General features: G+C 41.8%; 2 protein-coding genes across 2 annotated transcripts in view; both read left to right on the top strand.

Annotated features, from left to right (window-relative positions):
* The window catches only part of PROM1 (prominin 1), a 105531-nt gene extending 87637 nt beyond the window's left edge, over window positions 1-17894 (top strand). Inside the window, exons 20-29 of the mRNA XM_081876513.1 lie at window positions 959-1051; window positions 3303-3356; window positions 5973-6053; window positions 6165-6233; window positions 6516-6608; window positions 10283-10398; window positions 11665-11688; window positions 12171-12239; window positions 14152-14191; window positions 15649-17894. Coding sequence (XP_081732639.1) covers window positions 959-1051; window positions 3303-3356; window positions 5973-6053; window positions 6165-6233; window positions 6516-6608; window positions 10283-10398; window positions 11665-11688; window positions 12171-12239; window positions 14152-14170 — 618 coding nt within the window. The 3' untranslated portion in view covers window positions 14171-14191; window positions 15649-17894. The remainder of the gene's footprint in view (window positions 1-958; window positions 1052-3302; window positions 3357-5972; window positions 6054-6164; window positions 6234-6515; window positions 6609-10282; window positions 10399-11664; window positions 11689-12170; window positions 12240-14151; window positions 14192-15648) is intronic.
* A 4352-nt stretch (window positions 17895-22246) lies between these two features.
* Window positions 22247-26136, top strand: FGFBP2 (fibroblast growth factor binding protein 2). The gene is made up of 2 exons (XM_081876043.1): window positions 22247-22987; window positions 25863-26136. The coding sequence occupies exon 1, from the start codon at window positions 22321-22323 to the stop codon at window positions 22975-22977; it is 657 nt and encodes a 218-aa protein (XP_081732169.1). The 5' UTR covers window positions 22247-22320; the 3' UTR covers window positions 22978-22987; window positions 25863-26136.
* The last annotated feature ends 1601 nt before the right edge of the window (window positions 26137-27737 follow it).

Genomic DNA, 27737 nt, shown 5'->3' with positions numbered 1-27737 from the left:
CGTCAGACTCACCCCTCTCCGAGTGGGTGGAGTCAAATTTGCTCTTATCCACTGCCTAAGCCAATACCTTCTCACATGCTGTAATCAATAAAGTTGTGGCCTTTTCTAACCCATTAACCTAATATACTGTGTCCACGTGTCTTTATTAACCCAAAGTGGGGGATGGGTACTCGAATCACAACGTGTTTATTCTGAATGTATTCCACTTTCCATTGTTGAGTCGCGGCTGTAAATGGAAGAATATATTTTTAAAGTAGATATCTGCTTAGCCAAGCTCACCTAAAGCATTCTGATGACTTACCTGGAAGACAGGATTAATACAAGATGCTGTGTATGTCCTTAAAGTGGACCATATGAGCTAGCAAAGTAGGATGCCTGCGAAAGCAGAACTTGGGTGAATCTATCTGTACTTTATTTGGCATAAAAATAATTGCTGGCAGTGGGCATTAACCTGAATCAGCTTTGCATGTTCCACCTGGCCAGTGTTGCTAAGATGAGGCATAACATCTTCCTGCTTGGCACTCTCTCCCTTCAACAACTCATCCAGGAAAAAGGGGCAGGAAGCGTACATTTGCTTCCAATAAGTATTTGTCCATAATTAAATATCTCAGTGGAGGGCGCCATTACACCTTTTGGTCCACTGGAAAAATAATTGTCATTTATCTTAAAGGAAAATGTATTTATCCCAATAACTGAATAAAAATTAAAGTTTACCAGAACATATTTTTCAGTATTTGAACTTCGTTTTTTTCAGTATTGCAAAGAGAAACAGCCGTGTGGGGAACGTATCTAAATAACAACTCACAAGAATTGGTAGAAGGGCGTATATTTTCTTAGAACCTTAATGGCATTTTGCTGTTTCTGACACAGAATGAGAAATGACTCACTTCTTTGGAAAAGAAGACTTATTTATCTAGAATTGTAAGATGTTTAGTAACTTGTTTGTTTGTCTTTGCAGCCTAAAGGAGCATTAGAAAATGCATTAAAAGGACATGCAAATAGTATCCGCGTGATACATAACCAACAAGTTGTTCCATTGGAGCAAGCAATGGTAAAAAAAAAACAACTTTGCAGTTATTGGGCTAGGGCATGATTGGGAAAGTGTATTCAACAAGCTACAAATCAGTTTCGGATATCAGTCAAGACTGCCTCCATTCATGCTATTTCTTGACTTTACACAAAGATGCTTCTTGTACAAATATTTTCTGGAGTAAAGTTTTAGTGTCCTTTTTTGTGTGTAAACTAAACTATGGTTTTATGTTTAGCGCACTCCCCTCTTATTCCCTGGCACAGCTATGAGGAAGAAATCTGAAGCTTTCTCTCCCGTTTCTGCTTTTAAAACTAAGCAGAGTTTCTTTTAACATCCAGCATACAAGTTGTTTAAAGCTGAGTTGAGCCGGGGAAGGGCCAGTTGTGGCATTTCATATCTTTCTACACGTTAGGCTATAATTTGGCTTTTCTTATGATTTTACTGCTGCTTCAAGATGCTGTATTTTGTTTTGAAATAATTTCCTCGCCTAAAAGTACTTGTTCTTGTGTTCTTGTTTGCTTGTTTCCTCGCTCCCCCCTCGCTCTTCTAATTAACTCTTAATCATTCTCAATATTTCTTTTTTCCAAAAACTGACTGTCAAGAAATATGTTAGAGCTAGGGTAAGTGCTTTTCCTTTCTTACACTGCGAGTGGGGGCATTAGACACATTTCAGATCAGGGACTCCACATTCAGCCTCAGTGTGATACTTTTATCAACCTGATGATGTTATACGGTACATGGCACTTTGCAGAGAAACCTGAGCAAAAAACCAGAACAGTGGGGACAGGGAGAGTATAAGACAGTGGTACACTTGGTTGTAGACAGATGCTGCGTCCTTGCATATGGTCCATAATAACATCTTGCAGCTGCTCTGTTAAATGCATATGACATGTTATAAGCCAACATCATAGTACAAAGCTGTAAAGGTAAAGGGACCCCTGACCATTAGGTCCAGTCATGGCCGACTCTGGGGTTGTGGTGCTCATCTCACTTTATTGGCCGAGGGAGCCGGCGTACAGCTTCCGGGTCATGTGGCCAGCATGACTAAGCCGCTTCTGGCGAACTAGAGCAGTGCACGGAAACGCCGTTTACCTTCCCGCCGGAGCGGTACCTATTTATCTACTTGCACTTTGACGTGCTTTCAAACTGCTAGGTTGGCAGGAGCAGGGACCGAGCAACAGGAGCTCACCCCGTCACAGGGATTCAAACCACCAACCTTCTGATCAGCAGCCCTAGGCTCTCTGGTTTCACCCACAGCGCCACCCACATCCCTGGGTGTAATTACATGTTCCAATAAATTACATGTTCCAATAAAGAAAAGCTGAGTTGGGTGTAATTACATGTTCCAATAAATTAGGGCTGACTCCATAAACACCAGCCCAGTCCAAGTTTCTCCCCTTCCCCTCAACATGTTGTACAAGTTACAAGATGTGCAAGATGTACAATATGTTTTGGGACTACAACTACAACTCCCATCATCCCTAGCTAACAGGACCAGTGGTCAGGGATGATGGGAATTGTAGTCTCAAAACATCTGGAGGGCCGAGTTTGCCTATGCCTGCATTCATGTCACTATGTTACGTTTTTTCACCATTGACAGCCCATGACATGGAGCTGGCACTGTGGAAACTCATAGGGTGTTGATATTGGGCAGCCCATCTTTCTCATGACATGTAATTCTGACCTTGAACTTGGAAAGCCTGGATTTTAATTGGTGTGGCACCCGTGACACTGAATGACCTCTCCCATAGAGATCTTGAAGTGTGCTTGTAATCTTAACAGTGGACACCTGTCCACACTGCAGCTTCATGGAATTGTAGGACCACTGAGAGAAGGGATGAGGAAGCTTGTGGTCCTCATGTGCTGTTGGCTACAATCTCTACCATTGGCTGTTCATCTTTCTGGCTAGGCCGGGTGGACATTGCAGTTTGATAATACCAGCAAGTCCAAAGATTAGCAGCTCCTGGCCTAGATCTTTGTAGTCTATAAAATGGGAGGGAGGGTAGTTTCTTAATTTTTATGCACTCTCGTTTTCCATTGCCTGAACTTTGTAGCATTGAAAACAAGCTGACACCGTAAATTCATGTTCCAGCTGTATTTCAAACTACATAAAACTACACCACGAGAATGGTTTCCATTCTACTTAAAATAGATACGTATTTACAAGGCTTTATATTCAGGAAATGTGGCTTTACAGATCAAGCTTTTTCTCTGAAATATGGTATAAGAGGTTTGTGTGATAGACTTCCTTTTGTTTTGTGTCTTTAACCAGAGCACTTTAAACCAGAGCATAAGGTTCCTGCAGAAAACATCATCAGAGCTTCCTGTAAGTTTTTGTTCATTTGTTTCTTCTGAAATAAAACCCCTGTTAGGGTTGTTTCTTTAAAACATTAACTACCTATTTTGCGACATATTTGCTAGTCAGTATTTTGTGTTCATTTTACTCTAGTGAAGAGATGGAACGTTGTACATTAAGTTCACCTGATAACCGAGTCCAAACATTATCAGTTCCATTCAGACAATGCTGAGCACTTTAAAGTCCACCAGACAAAATAATCTCCACATAGGAAACTACATGTTAGGGGGAAGTGTTAAAATTTAGTGATCTCTCTGATATGCTAGCTTGTTACACAAAGGGAATTTGTTAATACTAAGAAGTATTGAGACTACAGATTTGCTACCTTAGTGAAAATTAGGCCTCCAGCCGTGACTGCATGATCCTCCAGATTATAGTTTAGAGGACTGGAAATCATCCCTATGCTTGAGTGCTCCCACCTCCCCTTATTGTGCAGTCTATGGAATTGCTTCCTTATCTGAAGTTGTGGTGGAATGTAGGAAACCATGGTTTGCTCAAACCAGGAAGCAATTACCGTATTTTTCGCTCTATAAGACGCACCAGACCACAAGACGCACCTAGTTTTTGGAGGAGGAAAACAAGGGGGGGGGGATTCTGAATCTCAGAAGCCAGAACAGCAAGAGGGATCACTGCGCAGTGAAAGCAGCAATCCCTTTTGCTGTTCTGGCTTCTGGGATAGCTGCGCAGCCTGCATTCGCTCCATAAGACGCACACACATTTCCCCTCACTTTTTAGGAGGGGAAAAATGAGTCTTATAAAGCAAAAAATACAGGGTGATTAAGCTGCACAAACGGAGGGACAGGAAGGGTCCATGTGAGCACAGGGCCCATTCCCAACCCTCCAACTGTGGTTTGTCTGCATGCAGCCTTCAAATTTTTAAGTGTACACTTAAATATATTCCAAAACACCTAAAAATGTATAGCGTGAAGCTTTCACAACTGGCTTGTTTATCTCATGATGGCGAACAATCGTAGCAGTGTGGCAGCCACACACAAAGCTTTTATAACTTTTTGGATGTAGTATTATAATATCATAAGTGTAGCCATTTGCCTGTCTCTCAGGACCATAAGTGATATGGGGGAATCTATGGTCTTTGGTTAAAAGCAGCTATGGAAGAATTTGAATCAGGGCTGCAACCCTTTCTCTAGCATTGTTTTCCTGAATTAAGATGCCCCTATTCACAAGCTGCTATTAGCTGTGGAGATGGAAAAGACTGCTGCATTGTCCCTTCTTTTGACTTACAGCTCCTGGGTCAGGAGCTTACAATTTCTGGCCTGCCCCAGTCCAAATTTTCCTGCCCCTCACAGCTGCTTTCACCCAAAGAAAAACATTCTGGGAGACTGAGTTGCAGACCTCCCACATCACATGTAGTTTGACATACATTAAGGTCTGAATAACTGACTGAAGTGGCATTATTTATATCACTCCATTTATGAATGACTTTGTATAAAATACTTTGAGGCTATTTAAAACATCAATAAAAATAATGAACTATATAAAATCAATGCTAATATAAGGCTGATAGAATTGGTTTCTGTTTTGATAGCTACGATAGTTTAGTTGGAAGTGGAAGGACCCAAATGTTCTTGTAGTATAGGAATGGTCAGTGAAATGTATTCAATCGGCCATTATGAATCAAATGACTGATCTAGAAGGAAGGAAGGAAGGAAGGAAGGAAGGAAGGAAGGAAGGAAGGAAGGAAGGAGTGGCAGATGTGATCTACTAGAGAGATGGAACTTTTTTACCAACTATTGGAATCTCAACTATGGTAATGTGAGACTAGAAGGGTATTTATTCATACAGTATATACAAATTCTACATATTTTATACTTGGTTTTAAGGTATCAGGGGATGCCATAAATTTAGAGATTTTGTATCTGTCTGGAAATGATCCTTATTTTATCTGGTCAAACTGTTCTTTTATTTTGGAAAGATCATTTGTTTGAATCACTGCTTATATATATATGAATGAATATGAATATTGTGCATTCTGTGTTCTGTATGGTAATCTATATCATTCTTTTTTTGAAATAATTCATATATATTTATATAATTACAGTGGTACCTCTATTTACGAATGATGCGATCCATTTTGGGGTGATATTTGCACCCAAAAAAGTCCAAAAGTAGAGTGCCACTACTGCGCATGCGCGGAGCACAATAGAGCGCTTCTGCGCATGTGCAAAGTTCGCAGATTGATTCTGCACACGGCAAACCCGGAAGTAAACACTTCCGGGTTTGCAGCGTTTGTAACCTGAAAAACCACAACGTGAAGCAAACGTAACACGAGGTATGACTGTACTTGATGATACAGTGAAATCTTAGTTTTGGATTTGAAACTCTTACATATGAATGACAAGAGTCTCAAATCCAAAACCAAGATTCACTATATCATCAAGTAATGAACATGCATGTATGAACCAGCCGTGGGTGTCTGGGTTGTTTGCTTTTTACTCCCCTTTGTGTAATTCTGACTGTGTGTTGCAGAATTTTTCTTTTAACTGTATAATGGTTAGCAGTTTGGGTAGTTCAACAGCATACTTTTTCTTTCACCACCCCATAATCTTCTTTTTCCTCCTTTTCCAGGGGAAAGTCAGAAGTGTGATCACTGCTGTTAATAGTGCACAACTTCTTATAAACAACAATGCTTCGTTCGTTATTATTCAGGTAGGTTTTAATGTTTTTTTAAAAAAACAAAAAACCCACACACAGTGCATTGTATTTGGAATTCTTATGTGTGTAACTTAACATGTCCATTTCTTTTTTTCCCCAAAAAAGGAAACTAAAAAGTATATGGATACTATAATCGGTTACTTTGAGCAGTACGCTGAATGGGTAAAGGAATCGGTAAGATATCTCCCCACCCCCCACCTCTTGGGCAAAGGCCATTTAGAGAACTTCCATTGCAGGGGGGGGGAGGGAAATTAAACATATTGGTGTATCAACACTGCTACTAGAAACAACATAGTAGATTAGAACATAACATTAATTATCCTACCAAATATGATTAATTCAGATTGGGTATCAGAATCATATATCTATCTTTGCAGCTTAGTATAAAATGCTTCTTCTTGGGAATTTTCTGTATCTAATGTTCAGCACTTGAAATTTTTTTCTGATCTCTTCTAGATTGCTGTGGAAGTGGCACCTTGTAAGCCCATTGCGAATGTGGTTGATACTGCTATAGATATATTTCTATGCAGCTATATAACAGATTCTGTGGTAAGAATATTTTGCATTCTTCAAAAAAAAATTAATTGTGAAGGAGGGAGGGTTAAATCTTTTTATTTCTCTGCTGAGACAGCTTATGCTAAGACTAGAGAACCGGTAGCATTTGCATAAAGGTAGACTTGGGAAATAAGAAAGGTACATGTGTATTACACAGTATCTCCCAAAGAGTTGCAGTTCACATGTCTTTCAGGAATTTGGAAATCACTTGTCCGGAAAGTACGGTAATCTTGAGAAACAGCTTGTTGCGTGTCAAGGTCCCCAAGCCACCCCAATAAAACACAATTCACACAGAATTTTTGTTCAAGGTTTTTAGCATAATTTTGGCCACAACTTTATTAAAATACATGAAATGTGAGTGGTTGCTTAGGCATTGGTTGCGACTATCTGACCCCGCACGGGGACAGACTGACATTCGCACACCTGTGAAAATCAGAAAGGGAAAGCATTTTGGGGAGAAAGATGGAGCTGGGTACCATGCCCTCACCTCTCCCCAAATGCTCCCAGGGGCTCTTGCGTGGCCCTAGCCCCTTGACAGGGGTTCGGACAAAAGCATGGCGAGCCCCTGGATTCCTTTAATGGAATACCCTTGTAGCAGCATCAGCATCGGAGGGGCAGGCACAGCCAATCCATGCCCCTCCACCAACCAATTCATAAAACCAATGCCTAACCGCACCCTTACAAGTTGTGACGATTTGCTACCCAGTAGGCAAAAAAGAAATGGCACCAGCCAATCAGCCAAATGGACAAAATTCCTACCGGGTCCCTGCCCCAAGAGCAGACGACCCCATGAGAGACATAGCAAGGTCAATGCGAACAACCCTAAATATAGGGAGGGTGGGTGATCTGGTCCGCACAGCGAAAAGTGGAAGCTCAACACTGTGCGCAGGGAATTTAAGAGTTCTTGGATGTCAGTCACAAAATGGCAACATCAGCTTCTCCCCAACGACAAGAGGAGCCCAATCACAGTGGTGGCCAGCTATCTTCACCCGCCCAGCAACAGTGGGGATGTCTTGATAGACCCCACCGCAACACATGCTCTCCATGAAGGAGAACACGCTTTGTTGATACAAGATTTGATATTGCCGCTGAAAAGCCAAGCCAATTGACCTAATGTGAAATGGAGTGGTCAGCCATTTTTTGGCATCAGATATCTCTGGTTGACTCTCTCCTGACCCCATTCTCAAAAAAACTATTAAGCTGAAACCTCAGTTTTTAGAGGAATTATTCACACAAACGGACCTGCTGAATCGGACCAAAGTATTTTGCTTCCAGTGGTGGCCAGATAGATGGTTATTGGAAGCTTGCAAGGAGAGCACAAAAGCACAAATTGCATCTGTTTACCCCCAAGCATGTGATATTCAGAGGCACACTTAGCTATCACTTAGCCATTGTGGCTATTAGCATTTATAGACACCACCCTGGAAGAAAGATTCAACAGTTAGACTTTTCCAAGACAAGTGGTCTTTTCAGTGGTTCTATCCCTTCTGAAAATCCATCTCACATGCCCTTTCTGTTCTCCTGGCCATCTAAATTATCTAAGTGCACGGGCCACTTGCTTAGATGTTCTCCTAGTCACATGGAATCTGTTCCACAGATGTGCTTCTTCCATGTGGCTGGGAAGGCAGAAGGCAGTATGCATTTTATGAAATAGCACTTCCATCTTTCTCAATTATCTGCTGATTAATTTCATTGAGTGGCCTGGAATTTTAGTGCGATGGGAGATAGCATGCATAATTTTATAGGAGCCTTGATAACCCCAAGGAAAGACAGGATATAAATCTCATAACTAAATCAATAAACAAGCCCTTACAATTTCATCTTCATTCATCTCTCTCTCTTTTTATAAAAGCTAAAAAGTCCCAAAAGTTTGAGCTTTAACTTGGGTTTTCCATCTGCCCAGTCTGGAGACATATGTTTGGAGCTAATCATTTTATCAAGCAGCTTATAATGAAATTTACAGTATTTAAATGCAATGGAAAACTTTCTTCTGTTGACTTACAGAAAGACATTTTGGATGCATTCCTGAACAGTGGCAGCATTCACTGATTCCTTTTGTCCTGAAATAGCAACATCTGCATTTTCTAGTTGCCTTGAGAAATGTAGAAGTTGTATATTTGTGTGAGGGGGAAAACTGGCAAAAGACACAGAAAGGAATAAGCTAAATGTTCCTCAGAAATTTCCTGCAATTACTGCTACTAATTGAGGGCACCTAAAGGACCATGAGTTGTTTTCTTTCCTGCTTAATTTAGGATGGGCCTGGATTTTTCATGCATAACTGGGTGAACAAGTTCAGACTGTCTCCAGTTCTGTTGAAAGCAAAGTGTAAAACCACCTTTTTAACAGCTGGAACTAATTGGGCTGGTCTGTGTAATCATTAAATTATTATTTCTTGTATAAACAATATTTCCTGACCCAGAAAATTGCACTAAGATACCAAGGAATTTACTCCACTGCAAGCAGGGATAAAGCTACATCTGTTGTTCTTTACAGAAGGAGAAAAGCCTGGCTAGGATATTAATCTTCTGAGGCCTACACATACATTGCGGTTTGTCGTAGGCTGGTTGGAATAAAGCAATGTGCTTGTGTGATTTATTTATTTTTTTAAGTTGTTGTAAGGGTTTCACATGCATTCCGTGTTCATCCCAGGGTAGCGCTAGACTGATGGCACACTCCAGTTGAGTTTAGCTTGGCTTACAAGTATATTTTGGTTTGGCTGCTTACGTTATGGAGGGTGAGGTGTTTCCCTGGTTTATTTACTTTCTGTAAAAACTGAGCATTTGCCAGCGCAGGGCTTGCAATAGCATCCTGGTGCCTGCCACTCCAACACAACACAGCAGGCGGGGCCTCAGACATTTGGACGCCTGAGGCAGAAGGTCCCGTCTCCAGCCACACAATGTGTGTGCCGGGGGAATCTCCGCAAGAGCTTCCCTTGAAGGAAAAGCCCTTGCAAAGACTCACCACCACCAGGCAAACAAAGGGCAAGCTTCACAAGGGCTTCTGGAAATGCCGCCTCTTGCGTTTCTGCCGCCTGAGGTGGCTGCTTCACTCTGCCCAACTCGTAGTCTGGCTCTGCAGTGCAGGAGCCCTTCTGCATATACTGTAGGGCTGTATAGCTTGAAAGCTGCCCTCCAACTCAGCGCAGCACAACTTGGCATGAAGGTCAGCCCGCTTTCCTGAGGAAGATAACCAGAGGCCTGTTAAACACTGAGCAGGCTCACAGTACATGGCTATTGGCTCACATTTAGCTTAAAGGTAAATGGACCCCTAGGGACACGGGTGGCGCTGTGGGTTAAACTGCAGAGCCTAGGACTTGCTGATCAGAAGGTAGGTGGTTTGAATCCCTGCAACGGGGTGAGCTCCCGTTGCTCGGTCCCTGCTCCTGCCAACCTAGCATTTGGAAAGCACGTCAAAGTGCAAGTAGATAAATAGGGACCCCTCACAATTAACTCCAGTCGCTAACGACTCTGGGGTTGCAGTGCTCATCTCGCTTTACAGGCAAGCTCATGCGGCACAGCGATTTAACCCACAGCGCCACCCGCATCTCACATTTAGCTTGCTCGGTTGCAAATTATGAGGCCCAGTATATGGGATGTTCCAGTGAATGAGGGAAGCTGGATAACAGAGAATATATTAAGTGCCTCAATGTTGTTTCTTGTCTTCCCTAGAATGCCTTCTGGTTTGGTTTGGGGGGCTGTTCAGTATTTCTAATCCCTGCCATCATTTGTGCTGTGAAACTAGCCAAATTCTACCGTCGGATGGATACAGAAGATGTTTACGATGAGTAAGTAAGCAGAATGCCCACAATGGAAGACTGCAGAAATGCAAGAAAGCACTTTATGTGAAATATGTTTATAATTTCCTTTTGTGATTGCGTATAGTACTGCAAATCAGGGTGTCTCAGAGCAACTCAAAGGAACAGGTTGCATGGAATTCATTATTTATCCGGGGCCACCGACGTTTACAGGAGTTTTACAGTTTCATGGGCAAGTAGCTGCCCATTTAAATTTCAACAGCATATGAGAAGACAGAGGAAGGGGAAATGGAGGCAATAAAAAGAGGGGGGATGCGAGAAACGTAGGCAAAAAGTAGTGAACCCTAGAACTGATTTGGGGGTGAGGGCAAGGAGAAGGTTCTGTTGCACAAGCAGAAATCCTTGCACTGATGGAATGTTCACTTATTGCTCCATTGGATTCAACCCAGTGTTATATAGCTTTCATTTAATTCAGCAGCGGTGATTTGCTCCCTAGACAATCCTAGTCTGCAGAGAGCACTGAGAAATCTGAAGGACCCTCTTTCCCTCACAGTACTACAATCCCCGGATATTCCAATATATATATATATATATATTACTTTATTTTTAAGAATAGAATGCAGAGGTTTTTATAAATCTGGTAGGTGGGTATTTTCTGCAATGCTTACTCCCCAGGCTTCAGCTTTGGCATGTATAGTGCACAGACACACAGTAAACAGAGACAACTGGAATGGGAGGGTTTTCCTGGTACAGAGCTCTGGAAATAGTGGTTCTTCCGGATAATTCAAGACAGTTGAGGGTTTGAGGTGTAGACAGGTCCTGTGAATAGTTATTCAGGATTAAACCTTTAGAGAATAACCTGCACTTAAAACATTCCATAATGCAATAGAAACTTTGTGGTAGCTATGAACTTAAAACATATTATGTCTGATCTCATATTTTCCTTTGCTTTTGTTGTGTGTAGTTATTCTGCTTCCCCTAACCAGTCTTCTATTCTTCCATTTGCAGTTCCTCTGTCTCAGGGACTTGGCATTTTACTTTATGATAGCTATTTTTACTTATTTTTCACTTGTCTTCACTTTTACCTTTTTTTAAAAAAACAAAACCATTTCCCCGTAAGTCTGTCCAGTGCCTTTTCCTCATTTGTTTATTTTTATTGTGTAGATCACTTTGACATTATACTTTTGCTACAATAGCAGTGAAAAAACAACAGGGAAATACTGCAAAGCCAAATATTTATCACGTACCATTACTTATTAACACATATGATAACTACTTCTTTTTTATATTTTGTAGTGTTGAAACTATGCCCATGAAAAAGTAAGAGATTTTAATTGATATTATAGCATGTAAAGTGGGAGGGTCTTTTTTTTAAATTCGTAGATGTTACATATTTGATATATATTGCATTTATTTTCTACATTTTTTGGCATATTGCTCACCATACCTATCACAAATAGCTTCATGCGGATCATGTTGAAGTAGAGCTTTCTGTAGAATTAATTCAATGTACATGACATACCGTACAGTCCTTGGTATTCTACAGGCTCCGCTATGGACATGACTAGTTAACACTGTTTTTTAACAATATATATACTGAGGTGTTTTAGTTGTCTTATATTCTTCTGTTTTTGTTGGCTATTCTCAGCTGCTTTAGGCAAAGATTTTGGAAGGGCAACTGATACCATTTAAAACAAACACCTTGTTAATTTTTTTAATTATCATCTTTGTAACCATAGTGTGTATGGAGTTGCATCTTATCATTAACACAGTCCTTTCTTGGTATATTTATTTTATTACAGTTTGGAAAATGGTAATAATGGTTATCATAAAGAGCATTTATATGGTATACACAATCCAATTCTGACAAGGTAAACCAATTTGAAACTGCCTGCCTTATAAGCACTCTTAATATATCGTGTATTAATCACTCACTCCTTTTTTCTGCACATTTTTAAACCACTTTTTGTTTTGCATGATTTCTCATTGCTTAGCTCTCTCTTTCAATATATGCCTTATATCGCATTATATGCTGGCTTGGTTTAAAAGAAACTATGGTTTAATGTGAACAAGCAGTGTGCTGGTGCACAATGCTAAAAAAAATCCTAGCCAAACTTTGATATGTCATGTTATCTGAGCCCAAACTTATGATTTGTCTTTTCCACATAATTGGTGACAATTGAGGTTTGTTCTTCAATTATCAATCATGGTTTGCTTGGGCAAAGCAAACCACAAACATGGTTGCAGACGACACACAGAGGTGGAGCAAGGTGGGGGCAGCCTGCCCCGCGTGACATCCCTGAGGGTGACAAAATTCTGGCAGGTCCAATCGCAGCCACACTGTATTGCACCCCCCGGCCAGGCCATCACCCTGGTCGGGCGCGATTGTACCTCCCCCTGAGTCGGGAGTTGCAGGCAGGCGGTTAAAGCAAATGCAAATAAATTTGAGTCTGGTCACATAAAATTGCACTTCAAGAAAGCACTTGACCTGCAGAAGGTTGTGGTAGCATCTGTGTGAAAGTGGCAAAAATTGATTTGGGGGTGTTTTTGTTAAGTTGTGGGTGAGCATATCAGACAACACAACGATTCTTCAAACAGCTCTTGTTTATTCACAGGCCAGGACAGAACTGAACTGAAGGGTTCAATCAGCCTGCTTATATAGAGCTCCAGTACAATGTAACTGTAACAATTTTCTAAAACTATCCAATCACTGAATGTCACTTTCGATCCCTTATTTGCATAACTATCTACAGTATCCCCCTGCTGGCCCAGGGTGAGAACTTCAGTACATAACAGTTTTCATCTTGCAGAGTTCTTTTTACTGATGAAATCAGGAGTGCTCTACGTTTTATATCAGGCTCCTAAATATAATATCCTGGTTGTTCTCTCTCACACACACACATACCAGCCAGCCTCCTGATGCCAAGAAAAAAAGCACACCAAGAACTCAGGCCAATGTAAGTTTCAACATTGGCCTGAGTTCTTGGTGTGCTTTTTTCTTGGTATATTTAATAACAAGCCTCCTGATTCCCCCATTTAACTTGCATAAGTGTTGGTGTACCTTGAGAGAGAATACTAAATGACACAACAAAATTGTGTAGAAGGTTATTGATTTAGCGTGATTTAATTATTTGAAATATGCCGAGAAGCAAATCGCCAACTTTGAAAACACTTAACTTTAAAAATATCAGTGAAAAATTGGTCTAACTGAAAAGCAGGCACCTTATTTTCTTTTCCCTCTCCAAACCTAAAACTTGAATAGGAGTGGTACCTGAGACAGAGTTTGAAAAACCCTGCCTGGACTGCTTTACCCTGCTTCTTAGTGTGACAGTCTAGTCGTCTCCACTTTGTTTCCTGCTCGGCCACGCTCCTCCTATGCTTTTCCACTTTCCACTACTGCTTTTAGTTGATTAAAAGGGACTTTGTCTTCTTGCTGTTAAAAAAAAGAGACTAAGGTCTAGATCTCCCATTGGATTTTCTGACTGCAAATGCATGTGCTACTTGTGGTGAACGTTAACGACCTGTTTGTATTTTTCAGACCTAACTTAGCAATTATAACAGAATTGCCTAAGAATTTATATCTAGCAGCCATTGAAAGGGTGGAGTAGAAAAGGGTTGGTGATCTTAAGAGCTTTCAGAAAAAGCAGATAATTCTTATTTTGCTTTCTTTATAAAAACACCCACCCACAATTTTCTCCATTCATTCACTTTTCTATACTGAAGTTGCCCCACACAGTTTCATATGTCTCTCTCTCTTTCTCTCTTTCTCTCTCACGTGTATAGCTCTGTGGAACAGTGGTAGTCCATACTGGAAATGTGATGGGTAAGTGTCATTGTTCATTTATCTGCTAAAAAATTAGCCTATTTTAAAAGATGAGCAGCTTAGCTCATTTGACCTAGCAAGTATGGCTCCTCATGGAATTAACAGTTGCGTGTTTAGACCTTTAAACCTCCCCCTTAAATAAATTCAGACAAGACTCAAATTTTGTTTTGGTTTTTGGCAGAATTTAGGCCACAACTTTATTGATTACAGCAAGTGACTGGTTGCATAGGCTCTGGTTCGACTGGCTCCCTACACTGTTGCAGGTAGCACTGACCCAGGGCACCAGCATTGGTCAGCCAAGGGTGAACACCTGGATAAGCAGAAAGCCGGGAACAAGCTATCTCCGCCACCCAAATGTCCCCCTGGACTCAGGCACGGGCACAACCCCCTCACAGGGATAGACCAAACCACTGAGTCCCTGGATTCCTTTAACGGAATACCCTTCACATAGGGATGGCGAGAGTGTTCTCCCATCACCTGAACCAAAGCCTATCTGCTGTGAAGATAAAATGGCGTCCGGCACGTTTTCCTGCGCCACTATACGTCCGTGCCGATAGAAAAATAACTTCAGCTCCCTTGGCTCTCTCACTTAAGGCTTTAGCAGAGTTCACACAGCAGCAAAAAATCTGTTGCCTTGTGTGGGTAATGAATCAGACTGAATGCAGGAATTCTTTCTGATCTCCAACAGTCTTTAATGAGTAGAAAACATCATAAATCAGCCCGGCGACAGAGCCGGCATCTTTCGCCTCTCAGTCAAAAGCGAAAGAGACTCACACACACAGAGAAAGACTCCCGTATGTGAACATAACCACGCCTCGGAATGTGAGACGTCACTCAGAACTGTTTAACCCTGTAAGTTCTGATTCTCCTCACATCTGCAACTTTACAAGTTGTGTCGATTTGCTACACGGCAGGCAAAACCGAAATGGCATCAGCCAATCAGCCAAGTGGAGAACATTCCTGCCGTGCCCCTGTCCCAACGACAGATGACACATGATGGCATAGCAAGGTCAAGCACGCAAGCCCTAAATATAGGGAGAGGTGGGCGGGTGTTCCGATGCACGCACCGAAAGAGGAAGCTCTGGGTCATGTGCATGGGTATATATAAGTCCCTTGATCCGTTTAGCCTGCGTCCCATTGGCCTGATTGAACCCTGCATCAAGGGACTTACCAACCGGATGTTGTGGCTATCCAAACGTACCCACCCACAACACAGGGTGTCGGTTTCCAGGTCTCACTGCAACACGTGCCCACTTTAAAGGAGGACCCGATTTGTCAAATGTGACCCTTTAGATCACGAGCCCAGCGGCACCAAGGGCTCTTTTCTGGGGGTCCGCAAAGCCCGTGTCTGAACTGCCCCCTAGTTCTCCGAAGGTCACTGCATTCTATTTCCGCTCCCTTGTAAATGTGGTGGTTAGGAGCATATTCTGACTTGTCTCTTGTGGCTTCATTTGCAGCCCCAGGAAATAATCGTGCAAGTAGCTCCTCTGGGAAGCACCTTACACATCAATGCTGAATTCCGAATTCTGAGCCATCTTGTCTGGGGCCTGTCTAGTAAACTTATGTTGAATGGAAAGAGAACTGTGCAATCGTATGCCATGAAATGCCAAGCCACACGGCATCTATTTGTGTGTGTGTGTGGATTACCATTAACACATGGAATTAGTGGCTTCCATTCTTGTTTTCTAATACCATTTTTCCACTGGAGTTTCTGTCTCTCGTCACATAATATATTTATTTATTGTAAACAGACTGGTCTCTGGTTTATATTCGTTTCTGTGGGCTGTTGTTTTTCTTCAGATTCGCTGCCCAGTCAAAATTAACTCGGTTCTTGTTATCATGTCCAGAGATGTTAAAACCATGTATAAAATATGTGTTTACATGAAGAATACAACCTGTGTACAGACACTTTTTTGTATCTGTGTTTTTTACAGCTGTATCGCAGCAGATTTTTTAATACTTTTTGTTATACTTCACAAGCGACCTGTTCAGCATGACCAGTGTTTCCTCGGTGCTGTTGGGTGGCTGCATTTGACTGTGAAACGTATGGAAACCTGCAGTATATTTTGTGTCGTCTTCAGAAAAGTGAATGCAGTTTGGCAGATTATTCTTCCCTATTTCTGAATTACCAATTAACGTACGGTGTCATTATGACCAGAAGCATATTGTTTTCTTGCAAGCAGTTAGCTTAAAAAAACAAACCCCCCAAAACCCCAAATTCTGCAGAAATGTGCAACGGGAAGATGCTACAATTTTTTCTTTGTGACCTGAATAATAGCAAGGAGTAAGAAAAGTGGAAAGGGCCTGTTCAGACCTTCAGCAAATTTCCTAGAGGGCGTGTGTGATGGGTGCCAAACTGCACACTTATTGGCCTATGTTGCTGTAACACAGGCTTCCTCAACCTCTGCCCTCCAGATGTTTTGAGACTACAATTCCCATCATCCCTGACCACTTGTCCTGCTAGCAAGGGATCATGGGAGTTGTAGTCCCAAAAGCATCTGGAGTGCCAAGGTTGAGGAAGCCTGCTGTAACACCTAAATGTAGCATATGTGCGTACATCCCTAGCTATACATGCATAATCATTATTTTTGTACACACTTTTTTGAGAGAGAAAGCTTGTACTGAGCATATCTGCATAGGGATGGCACACTTACTGACCTCATTTAGATGTTACAGCGGTGTGGAGATGAAATGGCTGCGGGGCATGATCCCACTTTGCAGCTGCTTCACTCAGTTTGCCAAAGGTGTGACTAGGCCTAAAGTTAATACACTATGGCCCTGAGGAGGTGTTCATAGGTTTAACTTGTAAACCATGTTATATATATAATAAAGAATTGGCTATATTTTGTTAAATAGGTGTAAAGTGTTGAGAATATATATGAAAGCTGTTGCACCCCACTGTCCTTTTACTTACATGTAAAAGTTGTGAATAGGATTGATCTGCACAAAAAAGCTGCCAAGAGCTATCTATCTGATGCTAACTAAAAGCTATGTGAGGAAATATGGGCTGTTGGGGGCATGGCTTTTATGCCAATAAACTGGGGAGGGCTTTTTATCTTTTAAGGCAGTGATGGCCAAACTTAGCCCTCCTGCTGTCTTTGGACTACAACTCCCATCATCCCTAGCTAACAGAACCAGTGGTCAGGGATGATGGGAACTGGAGTCCCAAAACAGCAGGAGGGCCAAGTTTGGCCATCACTGTTTTAAGGCAACAGTCAGCACTGGGGAATATGGTGGGTCTTCTAAAGTTACACATGACTTGCTGATTTTATTAGATGGTCTCCATTCATTTGGAAACCCTTTTGGTAGAATTTCTTGTAAAGATAATTTCTGGCAATCTTAGAATTGCTTAATTGCATGATGATGGCACATTGTTTGCCCAGTCTGCACACTTGGGACCAAATGCATTATTGTGCTGTGCCTCGTGCAGAATTGGTGCCTTTTCCCCCATATCTCAGTGGTGGGAAAATGACGCACATGAAGCAGCCCTCAAACTGAATGGGAATTGGTATTATATAGGGAATAAATCAAGTTTTTCACTAGGGAAACTGATTATTTCTACTAGGCAATGAGTAGAATACTGTACTTAAAGTATGTAAGTATTATATCTCAATATCTGACATTCCAAGTTGTAGATTTTAATAAGTTCCTATTTTTAATTTGATAATGTCCTCAAATCATTTAAATAAAATACCTTGATTAACGTTTGTGTAATTTTTAAATGCAAGAAGCTAGTGCATGGCATTAAAATCGCCTCCGACCAGAGGTAAAATGGATTTCTGCCTCTTTCCAAAAGGGACTCATTTTATTTGGAATAATTTGATTTTGGCCTACAGTTGAACCTAGTCCATTTTAAATAAAGAACTGAGGTACATTTTGTAGTAACTGGTAAGTTGAGAAACATTGCATTGCAACTTACTTGTAACCCACCCAGAGTGTCTAGGAGAGCCCAGCCGGATGGGTGGGATATAAACAATAAAATTATTATTATTATTATTATTATTATTATTATTATTATTATTACTACTACTACTACTACTCCTGCTACTACTACTGCTACAACTACTGCTACTACTACTACTTGTATAAGTTACACAACATTTTGCTCTTCCCCCTGCCCTGAATGGCAGCCCTGTGCTATACTAGAAGTTGGTTTCAAAGCTCTCCCGAGTTTGAAAAGCAGCTTGCTCCTAAAGGCAGACAGCTCACCAGACTTTGCAATGCTCAATGCTCTGGGGGTGGAGGGGTTTGCAATCTATGGCAGGTTTGCAATCTATGGCAGGTGGAGGGGTTTGCAATCTATGGCAAAGCTGACCTCACATCTCCACACTGTTTACATCACTTTCCTCTCCTGGGACTGTTCACATGTTCACATGGTATCAGAGTTCCCCCACAGAATGTTTCTGGGGTTTTACTGATTTTTTGACCGGTGAGAATAATTTATAAATCGCTTGATCAAAGAATCCCCAAGCAGTGTACATAAAACAATGATTATCAATATACAAATGGAAGTCCACAGAATTTAAAAATAGGTACAGGCGGCGACCATTTTAGGCGTGTCCAATTGCCACGTGATCACCAATACGCAGGTCCTTTTGGACCTGGAAGAGGGCATAACAGGGGCAGAAGGAGGTGGCGGCATAATGGGGCAAGGCATGTTTATGCACACTCCACCAATGCACAAAAGGAGCAGTAAGGGAACCCCCGTGCAAAATGGTCGCCACCTGTATACATAGCTTGATTACATGTCTGCATAAGGTTTCCGAAACCGAAAAGGTTTTGTGCGTCGAGGTCCCCAAGCCACCCCAATAAAACACAATTCACATGGAATTTTTGTTTAAGGTTTTTAGCATAATTTTGGCCACAACTTTATTAAAATACAAAAAATGTGAGTGGTTGCTTAGGCATTGGTTGCGGCTATCTGACCCCGCCCGGGGATAGACTGACATTTGCACACCTGTGAAAGTCAGAAAGGGAAAACATTTTAGGGGGAAGGTGGAGCTGGGTACCATGCCCTCACCTCTCCCCAAATGCTCCCAGTGGCTCTTGCGTGGCCCTAGCCCCTTGACAGGGGTTCAGACAAATTTCTGCTTACAAAGCCATGGTAATCACGATTTAGAGAATACAACACCTCGCTTGCGCCATGTGAGCACTATGCAGGGACTGGGGTGGGTGAGGGGGTGGCACATTTATTATTAAACCATAGTATTCACATCCATAAGCTGAACAAGCTGAAAGTATGCCATAATTGGGGGGGGCACCAGGGGCGCATTGGAAGATGGCCGACAATACCATCTCTCCGGCTCACATGGGGTAATTAAGAGGCTGATATGGGAGTATGCAGCCTCCCTTGTTTACCCCAGGGAATGGGGAAACACTGCCTTGCCTGTGGTTGCCATAAATCACCCCCGGGTTCGAAAGAAGGAGGTGAAGGCACTAGGCACACAGACCCCGTGGGAGCCGGCTCTCCCAGACCCTGTCTCTGATCGCGCGAACTGGCTGCAGGAACTCAAATTAAACAATTAGAGAAGAAGCAAATGCACATATTTCAAGTGAAGAACGGGAGTTAAGACTGCTAACTGAAGTGACCTCTGTGAAGTAAGAGCAATGGGTTGGATTTAACAGGAATTCATCATGAAGAAGAACATCAAAGGGCTGGTATGTCGGAACGGGACTGGATGGGGGGGGTTTCTTTTCTTCTATGTGATTACCCAAGAACCCCTCCCCAAAAAGAACCATCGCATAACTGACCTAAGCGGGACGATTAAAAACTGTGTGGAAATGAATTATCAACCAAAAGTTTGGCGTATGGAGATCCGGAAAAGAATAAGGGCTTTTGGAATGGTGCAGTAATAAAAAGGGAGTCGCCATGTTGGCAGGTTCTGTCGAAAGACTGATGACTGAGGAGGAGGAAGCTATGGATCTGTTTTTATATGGGACTTCTGGCAGAACCTCCTCAGAAGACTGAGAAAGGGAGTGAAAGACCTGTGAAGATTAACGAGTAGACGGCAAGAGTGTGTTTATTTATGGAAGTGATGAAAAGCAGCAGCCGTCTGAATATGACCCTTGGATGAATGGAAAAACCCACACAGGACTACAATTGGTTTCAACTCACTTGTGGAGACTATCAGAGGTCACAAAGAAAAAGGAAAAATATATGAAAACAACAAGAAGAGATGTGGAAAACAACAAGGAAGGATTGGATAGAATTGTGAACATCATTTGGACAGATTTGTGGACATCAAAGCAGCAGCAACAAGATGATTGGATTCCTTTTGGAACTTGAAATATGGGTACCCCCAGCAAAAATTTAAAATTTGGCTTTGTAATTTGGAATTTATGTGATTTGATTGGTCTGTTAATAAAAATTATTTTTTTAAAAAAAGAAAAGAAAGTCTGCCATAATTACATGACCCATGTACAGTATCCTAGGTGCATCCATCTCTGACTCTGTGATGACTGTGCCATCAAAGTCGAAACTGATGCAAGCTTCTTCTCTTTTTTTACATCCTAATTGGTCCCCCACCCTTGTGTAAATCAAGAGCATCATGAAGGCCATGACAGCTACAGTCTTTTTTGGATCCTCCCCAAATCACTTGCCTGCAACTGAGTACAGAATGCCACATCCAGAGTATTTCCTGCTGCATATGTTGAGCCCAATGTGATTTGAGGCAGATCCATGGTTGTCACAGTGGCCAAGAAATTCAGAGCTGCTCCAACCAGCAAGTGGCCTTGGCATATATGTTGTACCAAAGCATTGGGGTTGTCAACACCACTTCTGACAGCTTGGTGGCAAACTAACATAATCTCAGTTCTGCGTTAAGGTAATGCCAGTTGAAGACACTCAAAACTGGTAAAACCAGGCTATTTATGTATGCAACGTCAGCAGCAAGGGTTATAGTGGCAAAACACTGGAAAGATAAAAATACACCCACTGAAGAGGAATGGGTAGTCAAATTGTGCGAGTACTTGGAGCTCGCAAAGCTGACAGATGCAATAAGAGATAAACCTAAAAAATTGGTGAAAGAAGAATGGGAATGTTTAAATAATTATTTAGGGGACAAGGTCTCAACAAGAAAGAACTGGTTATGCTTAGAATGATACCGCATAGAGAAATGCTCCCTGATACCAAGATGAGGGATTCCTTTGGAGTGCAGATAGAGAGAATTGATAAGAATAATGATCTGTTGTGAACTTGACAGAAGTGTACAATAGATGAGCTTTCCTGTTTTGGCTCATCTTCCTTTTTTTTCTTTTTTCTTTTTTCCTTTTCCGTTTTCCCTTTTCTTTTTTCTTTCCCATAGTTGGTTATGTTCTGTGCCATGTACTTTGAGTTTTTTGTAGTTTTTTTCATCATCATTATTAAGGAATTTTATTTTGTAATTTTGGTTGTCTATATGTATTTGTTTAAAGCAAAATAAAAGTATTTTAAAAAACCACAACTGGTATCCAATTTTGTGCCGTCCAGATATTGTTGGGCTGCAACTACCATCAGTGCCAGCCAGCCTGAGCAGTGGTCAGAAATATTGGGTGTTGGTAGCTCAACAACTTCTGAAGGGCACCACATTGGCAGAAGGTTTGACAGCAGTATAGCACCTCTGCCTCCTTGCCCCCCAGCTGAGCCTATTGCTGCACTCTGTACCCTGGAAATCGCATCTGGAAGAGATTTACACTCCCCTTCTTTCTATCTAGGTTTCTATTATACAAGCCAGGTCAGCATCCCTAATTCCTTGACCATACTTCTGGCTACTTCTGTGTAATCTGACAAGACCTGACATGGAAGGCAACTGGAGAATAGAAAAAGTCATCTGTTAAAGATCCAATGTGATGTGTGCATGTTAGACAGAAATATTTCTTTTAGTTACACAACTGCTGTGCTGTGCTGGAGCAGCAAGGTTTGTCTTGTTTCCTTCCTGAATGTTCACAGGTTATTTGGCATTCCCTTGAGCTATAAATTACAGCCATAAGCTTGAACCAAAGGAGTTTGTTTAAAAGTAGTCTGGAGTAGGAAAACGACACACACACCCTTGAAAAAGAAGAGAGACTTATTTCTACGTCAGCCCATTAAAGCAGCCCAATTCATCTTTCTCTTGCTAAGTTTCTCTAAGGATCTCACTCTGTGCTTCACCATGAAGACGGCCACAATCTTTTTCGTAATTTTTATCAGTTTCATGGGAGGCTTAGGGAAAAATCCAAGGCCAAAGAAAAGGAGCAACGGTGACGAAATAAATTTTTATACTAAAGCGAAAGATGCCTGCACGATGAATATGAGTGGAAATGGCGAAGTGAAACTCAGAATAGAATGCCGGAGTCAAGGCAAAATTTACTGGTGTGAATATACTGGGAATCCATCGCTTTGTCGTTCTTTTAATAAGAACCAAAGGATTTATTGGAATCAGATTGCCATGGACCGAAGGAAACAGAGAAACGCCTGCCAGCCCAATGCAGTTCTGAAGCCGTCCATGTGCCAGAGGGCTCCTCCTGAAGCCCACATGAAGCAAGTGGCATCCAGCATAAAGCCAAACCCACAGGCAGATACTGTCAATCAAGCAAAGCCAGTCCCGAACCCCGCAACTTCTCCAAAGCAAGTTAAGAAAAGCCAAGCAGGGAAAGCCTTGCTTAAAAAACCAGGGAGACCCAAACCATCTCCTTTGCCTCCTACAAAAGCAACCCAAGAAGGTCAGATGTCTGGGAACGATTCTGAAGCGATGAAGTTAGCGAGGAAGCATTGCTGGGAGTCCCTTCATGACATCTGTTCCTACATCATCAGCATCTTTAGAGGCTGAGGAGGAAAAGGTAATTTTGTCTCTATCATACTAAGATGTGGTTCTGAATTTCTAAGAGCTGGTTCTAGAACTACAGCTATAATAATAATAATAATAATAATAATAATAATAATAATAATAATAATAATAATTTATTATTTATACCCCGCCCATCTGGCTGGGCCTCCCCAGCCACTCTGGGCAGCTTCCATAAAAACAAAAAATACAGTAAAATATCACACATTAAAAACTTCCCTGAACAGGGCTGCCTTAAGATGTCTTCTGAATGTCAGGTAGTTGTTTATCGCTTTGACATCTGCTGGAAGGGCATTACACAGGGCGGGCGCCACTACCGAGAAGGCCCTCTGCCTGTTTCCCTGTAGCTTCTCGCAATGAGGGAACCGCCAGAAGGCCCTCGGCGCTGGACCTCAGCGTCCGGGCAGAATGATGGGGGTGGAGACGCTCCTTCAGGTATACTGGACCGAGGCCGTTTAGGGCTTTAAAGGTCAGCACCAACACTTTGAATTGTGCTCGGAAACGTACTGGGAGCCAATGTAGGTCTTTCAAGACCGGTGTTATGTGGTCTCGGTGGTCGCCCCCAGTCACCAGTCTAGCTGCCGCGTTCTGGATTAGTTGTAGTTTCCGAGTCACCTTCAAAGGTAGCCCCACGTAGAGTGCATTGCAGTAGTCCAAGCAGGAGATAACCAGAGCAGGAACATGTCTTAACCCAAAAGAAAGGAAATGGCAAGATGGGTTTACTGTGATAAGAGTATCGGGGGAAAATGTATTAGCAAAATCCCACTAAATTAAGTGCTTCTATATCCAAATGGGATATAGAGTTTAATGGGTTTATATAATGGGTTTATAATGAGTTTAATAGTGTGTTTAATGTGAACTATTTAAGCATGTGCACTTAATTCTCCATTTGAAATCAACGTGACAAAAGATTGGTTTATCTTTAGCTGGATAAAGTTGTTTAGTTATGAACCAGGTTGTTTAGTGACGAACCCTAGTTATTTACTGATGAAACGAGCACTTTCCAGTGAGATATATTTTCAGTTAATAGTTTTGAGGTGCACCAAAAGTTCTACCCAAGTTATTTCTACTCAAGTTATACATAAGACCTTATTAACTGGTATTACTCTAATGCTTTTCTTATAGGACATTTCCTGCTAAAGAGCTATTCCACCAGAATACTTTGAGCTCTGTTCTCCAAGAATATAGTATTTTAACTATATTTGTTGGCTTTTAAGTTTGTTAGATCATTCAGCCAAAGCAGATGGGCACTCAAGCCAGTTGCGCCTAAGGAAGAACAGGCAAAAGTTCTGTCTTTCAGTGTTTTCAGTTTTGTAAAAACTGTTTCCATTTTGGTGTCAAACTGTATTAAGGAATGGGGGGTGGGGGGAATGAAAGAGAGAGTTTCTCTCTGGCAATGGTAATTTATTGTTAAACTGTAGGTTGAAAGGCAGGTTGTTGATTTCCAAATGTATCCTTAACTTAATCAATCAACAAAGCAGATCATTAAACATCTAAAATTCATAGTCCTAATTTTTTGGCTTGAAGGTAAATACAAGAGGTATGCATTTTAATGTGTTAAATGAATATAAAAGAACATTGTACAGAAAACTATGCAGCCAGGGGTGTTCACTAGATTGACTGTGGGAAAACGTAGGGTCTCATCTACCGTAAGTTTGGCCGTGGACTTGGTTGGTAGTTTCTAGCCAGAAATCACCCTCAGCATCCATGCTATGGTTGAAGTAAGAGCCATTTCCTTCAGAAGGGACCTCTATACCGGTAGCCTGGAAGTGATTGTCCCAAGAAAAAACCCCTCTGCTACATGTATGCTTAGGAACTGTCCTTGCAGGTCTATTCTGGATAAACGTGTGAGTCTTAAAAAGCCTTAAATAGCACTTCCCTAGAATATATGATGGTGTGAATGCTGAAAATTTTAGATCTAGAACCCAAAACATTGTGCTTGCTGGTAAAGGCTGAAAATGGAACAATGGTACCCAATAGTCAACATTCAGGACGTAAGTGTGGAGTTCATAATACGGACCCCAGGGTAGAGCAAACAAAATCCCTCAATGGAAGAGATGTTTGATAGTGGAATAGACTCCCTCTGGAAGTTATGAACTACAGTGGTGCCCCGCAAGACGAATGCCTCGCAAGACGAAAAACCCGCTAGATGAAAGGGTTTTCCGTTTTGGAGGTGCTTCGCAAGACGAATTTCCCTATGGGCTTGCTTCGCAAGACGAAAATGTCTTGCGAGTTTTTCCGACTCCCCCCCCCTTTTCCCCCTTTTTCTAAGCCGCTTATCCGCTAAGCTGCTAAGCCGCTAAAAGCCACTAAGCCGCTAATAGCGCTAATCCTCTAAGCCGCTAATGGGCTTGCTTCGCAAGACGAAAAAACCGCTAGATGAAGAGACTCGTGGAACGGATTCTTTTCGTCTTGCGAGGCACCACTGTATCCTTCCTTGAAAATTTTTAAGCAGTGTTTAGATGGCCATGTGTCAAGGATGTTTTAGTTGAGATTCCTGCATTGCAGGGGGTTGGACTAAATGACCCCCAAGGTCCCTTCCAACTCTACGATTCTATGAATTATGTGGCTCCTTGGAATTGTGCATGCAGGAATGAGTGTGTTTATCAATTTCTGGTAGTTTCCAGAAACCTGGGTTTATGCTTACAGAATGCAAGCTGAATTTACCAGTAGATGCATGTGAAGCCTCCTTTGAAATCGTCAATCTGCTGCTATTGCCAAAATCTTGGTACAACTTATGATAAAATATTTGTGGCACATGAAGTACAATGCAATATTTAAATTCTATGTATTTTTATAGAAAAGAAAGATCCAGTGTCTGCTTTTAAGGAGACAGCTTTCTAAACTATTTATTTCTTCTTGTTTTGCAGGGCAAAAGCCTTACAGTTGCTGAGCTCCTGACAGCATTACTTTTTTCAGCTGGGTTTATATAAACAGCATTACATTTTTGCATCTGTTCTCCCCCCCCCCCCCTTTATCTCTGAGTATTTTAAACTATAGCCCCAAAGATCTCCAGGAGGAGATAGCTACAAGTCAGTATAGCAGATGCCAATTTAACGATACTGTGCACTAAATTGTACTATGTTGAACACACTAATGGCTCGCTGAACACCAAGCTATAAATATTGTTCCGGTTTGTACAACTAATTAAAAAAAAATCCATGTGTGTTTACTGAAATTGCATAATATGGGCTAAGAAAGTCAATTTCCATTTAGACAACTCTGTTAATTGAAGTAGCAAGAGGGTCGAAGGCAATGAGGAAGCGAGAAGTGAGCTACAAAAATATACCGTATTTTTTGCTCCATAAGACGCACCTAGTTTTTAGAGGAGGAAAACAAGAAAAAAAATATTCTGATGAAACAGTGGATGTATAATTTTTGTGCTTCACACTGTGGCCATAGACATGTGATTTGACGATGAATTTGGGGTAGCCCAATGCAAAAATCCTGAGAATCCATGTGGATCCATGCTTTGTAACCACGTTTTTGCGCCATTGCGGCCCCACACAACAGTGGGTGCATGATTTTGTTGCTGCAGACTGTAGCCATGGACATGCTATGTGATCTGATGGTGAATTTGGGGTGACCCAATGCAAAAATCCTGAGGATCCATGGGCTTTTACCTCCCCCCTCCCAGGCAGCCTCCGCTAGCGTCCCTTATCTCTCTCCTGATCCCACCAATCAGCTGCTTCCTTTCAACACTCCCTTCCCTCTTGTTTGCCTTAGTGTCTTTTGGAGCAGTTTTTTTGTTCCTCCTTTTCTTCTAATTTCTCTCCTCATTGGTTTAGTCTTCCTGTCTCCTCTCCTTGCAAGTTTGCTGTCTTTACCTCCCCCCTCCCAGGCAGCCTCCTTTATTGCTAGCGTCCCTTATCTCGCTTGCAATCGCTTCTGATCAGCGGCTTTGTTTCAACACCCACTTCCCTCTTTCAAAAAAAAGAAGCATGATCTGCTTTTTGCCCCTGGGCAATTCAGCTCCAGGGACCACACATTCGCTCCATAAGACGCACAGACATTTCCCCTTACTTTTTAGGAAGAAAAAAGTGCATCTTATGGAGCAAAAAAATACGGTAATTTAAGGTGCAGTTGTAAGCATGTTGATAAAGCTATTCCTGATGCACACTCTGTCCTTACCACCAATATATCAATGTGGATGACATTTGGATTCTATTGAAGGCAGTAGTTTTTATCCCAGACCCCTGAGAACCTCTTCACATGGTGAAACTGAGCAGCTTATTCCTATGACCAGAAGCAGTGGCAGATCTTAGGGACTCAAATTTCAGGGGTTGCCCAATTTTAGCATTCCCCAGAGGCTTTGCGCCCAGCATGACCCAACCAATCACACTTCTCTAAACCCAGCTCTGCCAAAGGCAAAGTTCCAGACCATGCAGGAAGGAACCCACAATTGTGGCTCCTCCTCCTGCCATAGAATTGCCAAAAAAGTGAATGTCAGGGTTTGGGGTGTTTTTGTTTTTTTAAGCAGGTTGCCCTCATCATTTCCTTTGGACATCACAGAGCTTTCTTTCACTAGCTAGCAAGAACAGTGGCTGCTCTAGACACTTCTATATGAGAAAAGGTGCAAGAAAAGCTTTGGACATAGATGGCTACGGGTGAATTAAGCCCTTGGGCCAAAAATGGATAGCCGCATGCTGCAAACAATGATGAAGGGGCTTTGTGTCCATAGAAGGGCAATTTATCACTCTAGAGCAGGGCTGCCAACTTTGATGGATGAACAAAATGGTTTATTC

Source organism: Podarcis erhardii (genome assembly GCF_964252035.2).
Source record: "Podarcis erhardii genome assembly, chromosome: 9".
Classification (NCBI taxonomy): domain Eukaryota; kingdom Metazoa; phylum Chordata; class Lepidosauria; order Squamata; family Lacertidae; genus Podarcis; species Podarcis erhardii.
The sequence above is the reverse complement of the archived record's forward strand: the minus strand, read 5'-3'. Positions and strand labels throughout refer to the sequence as shown.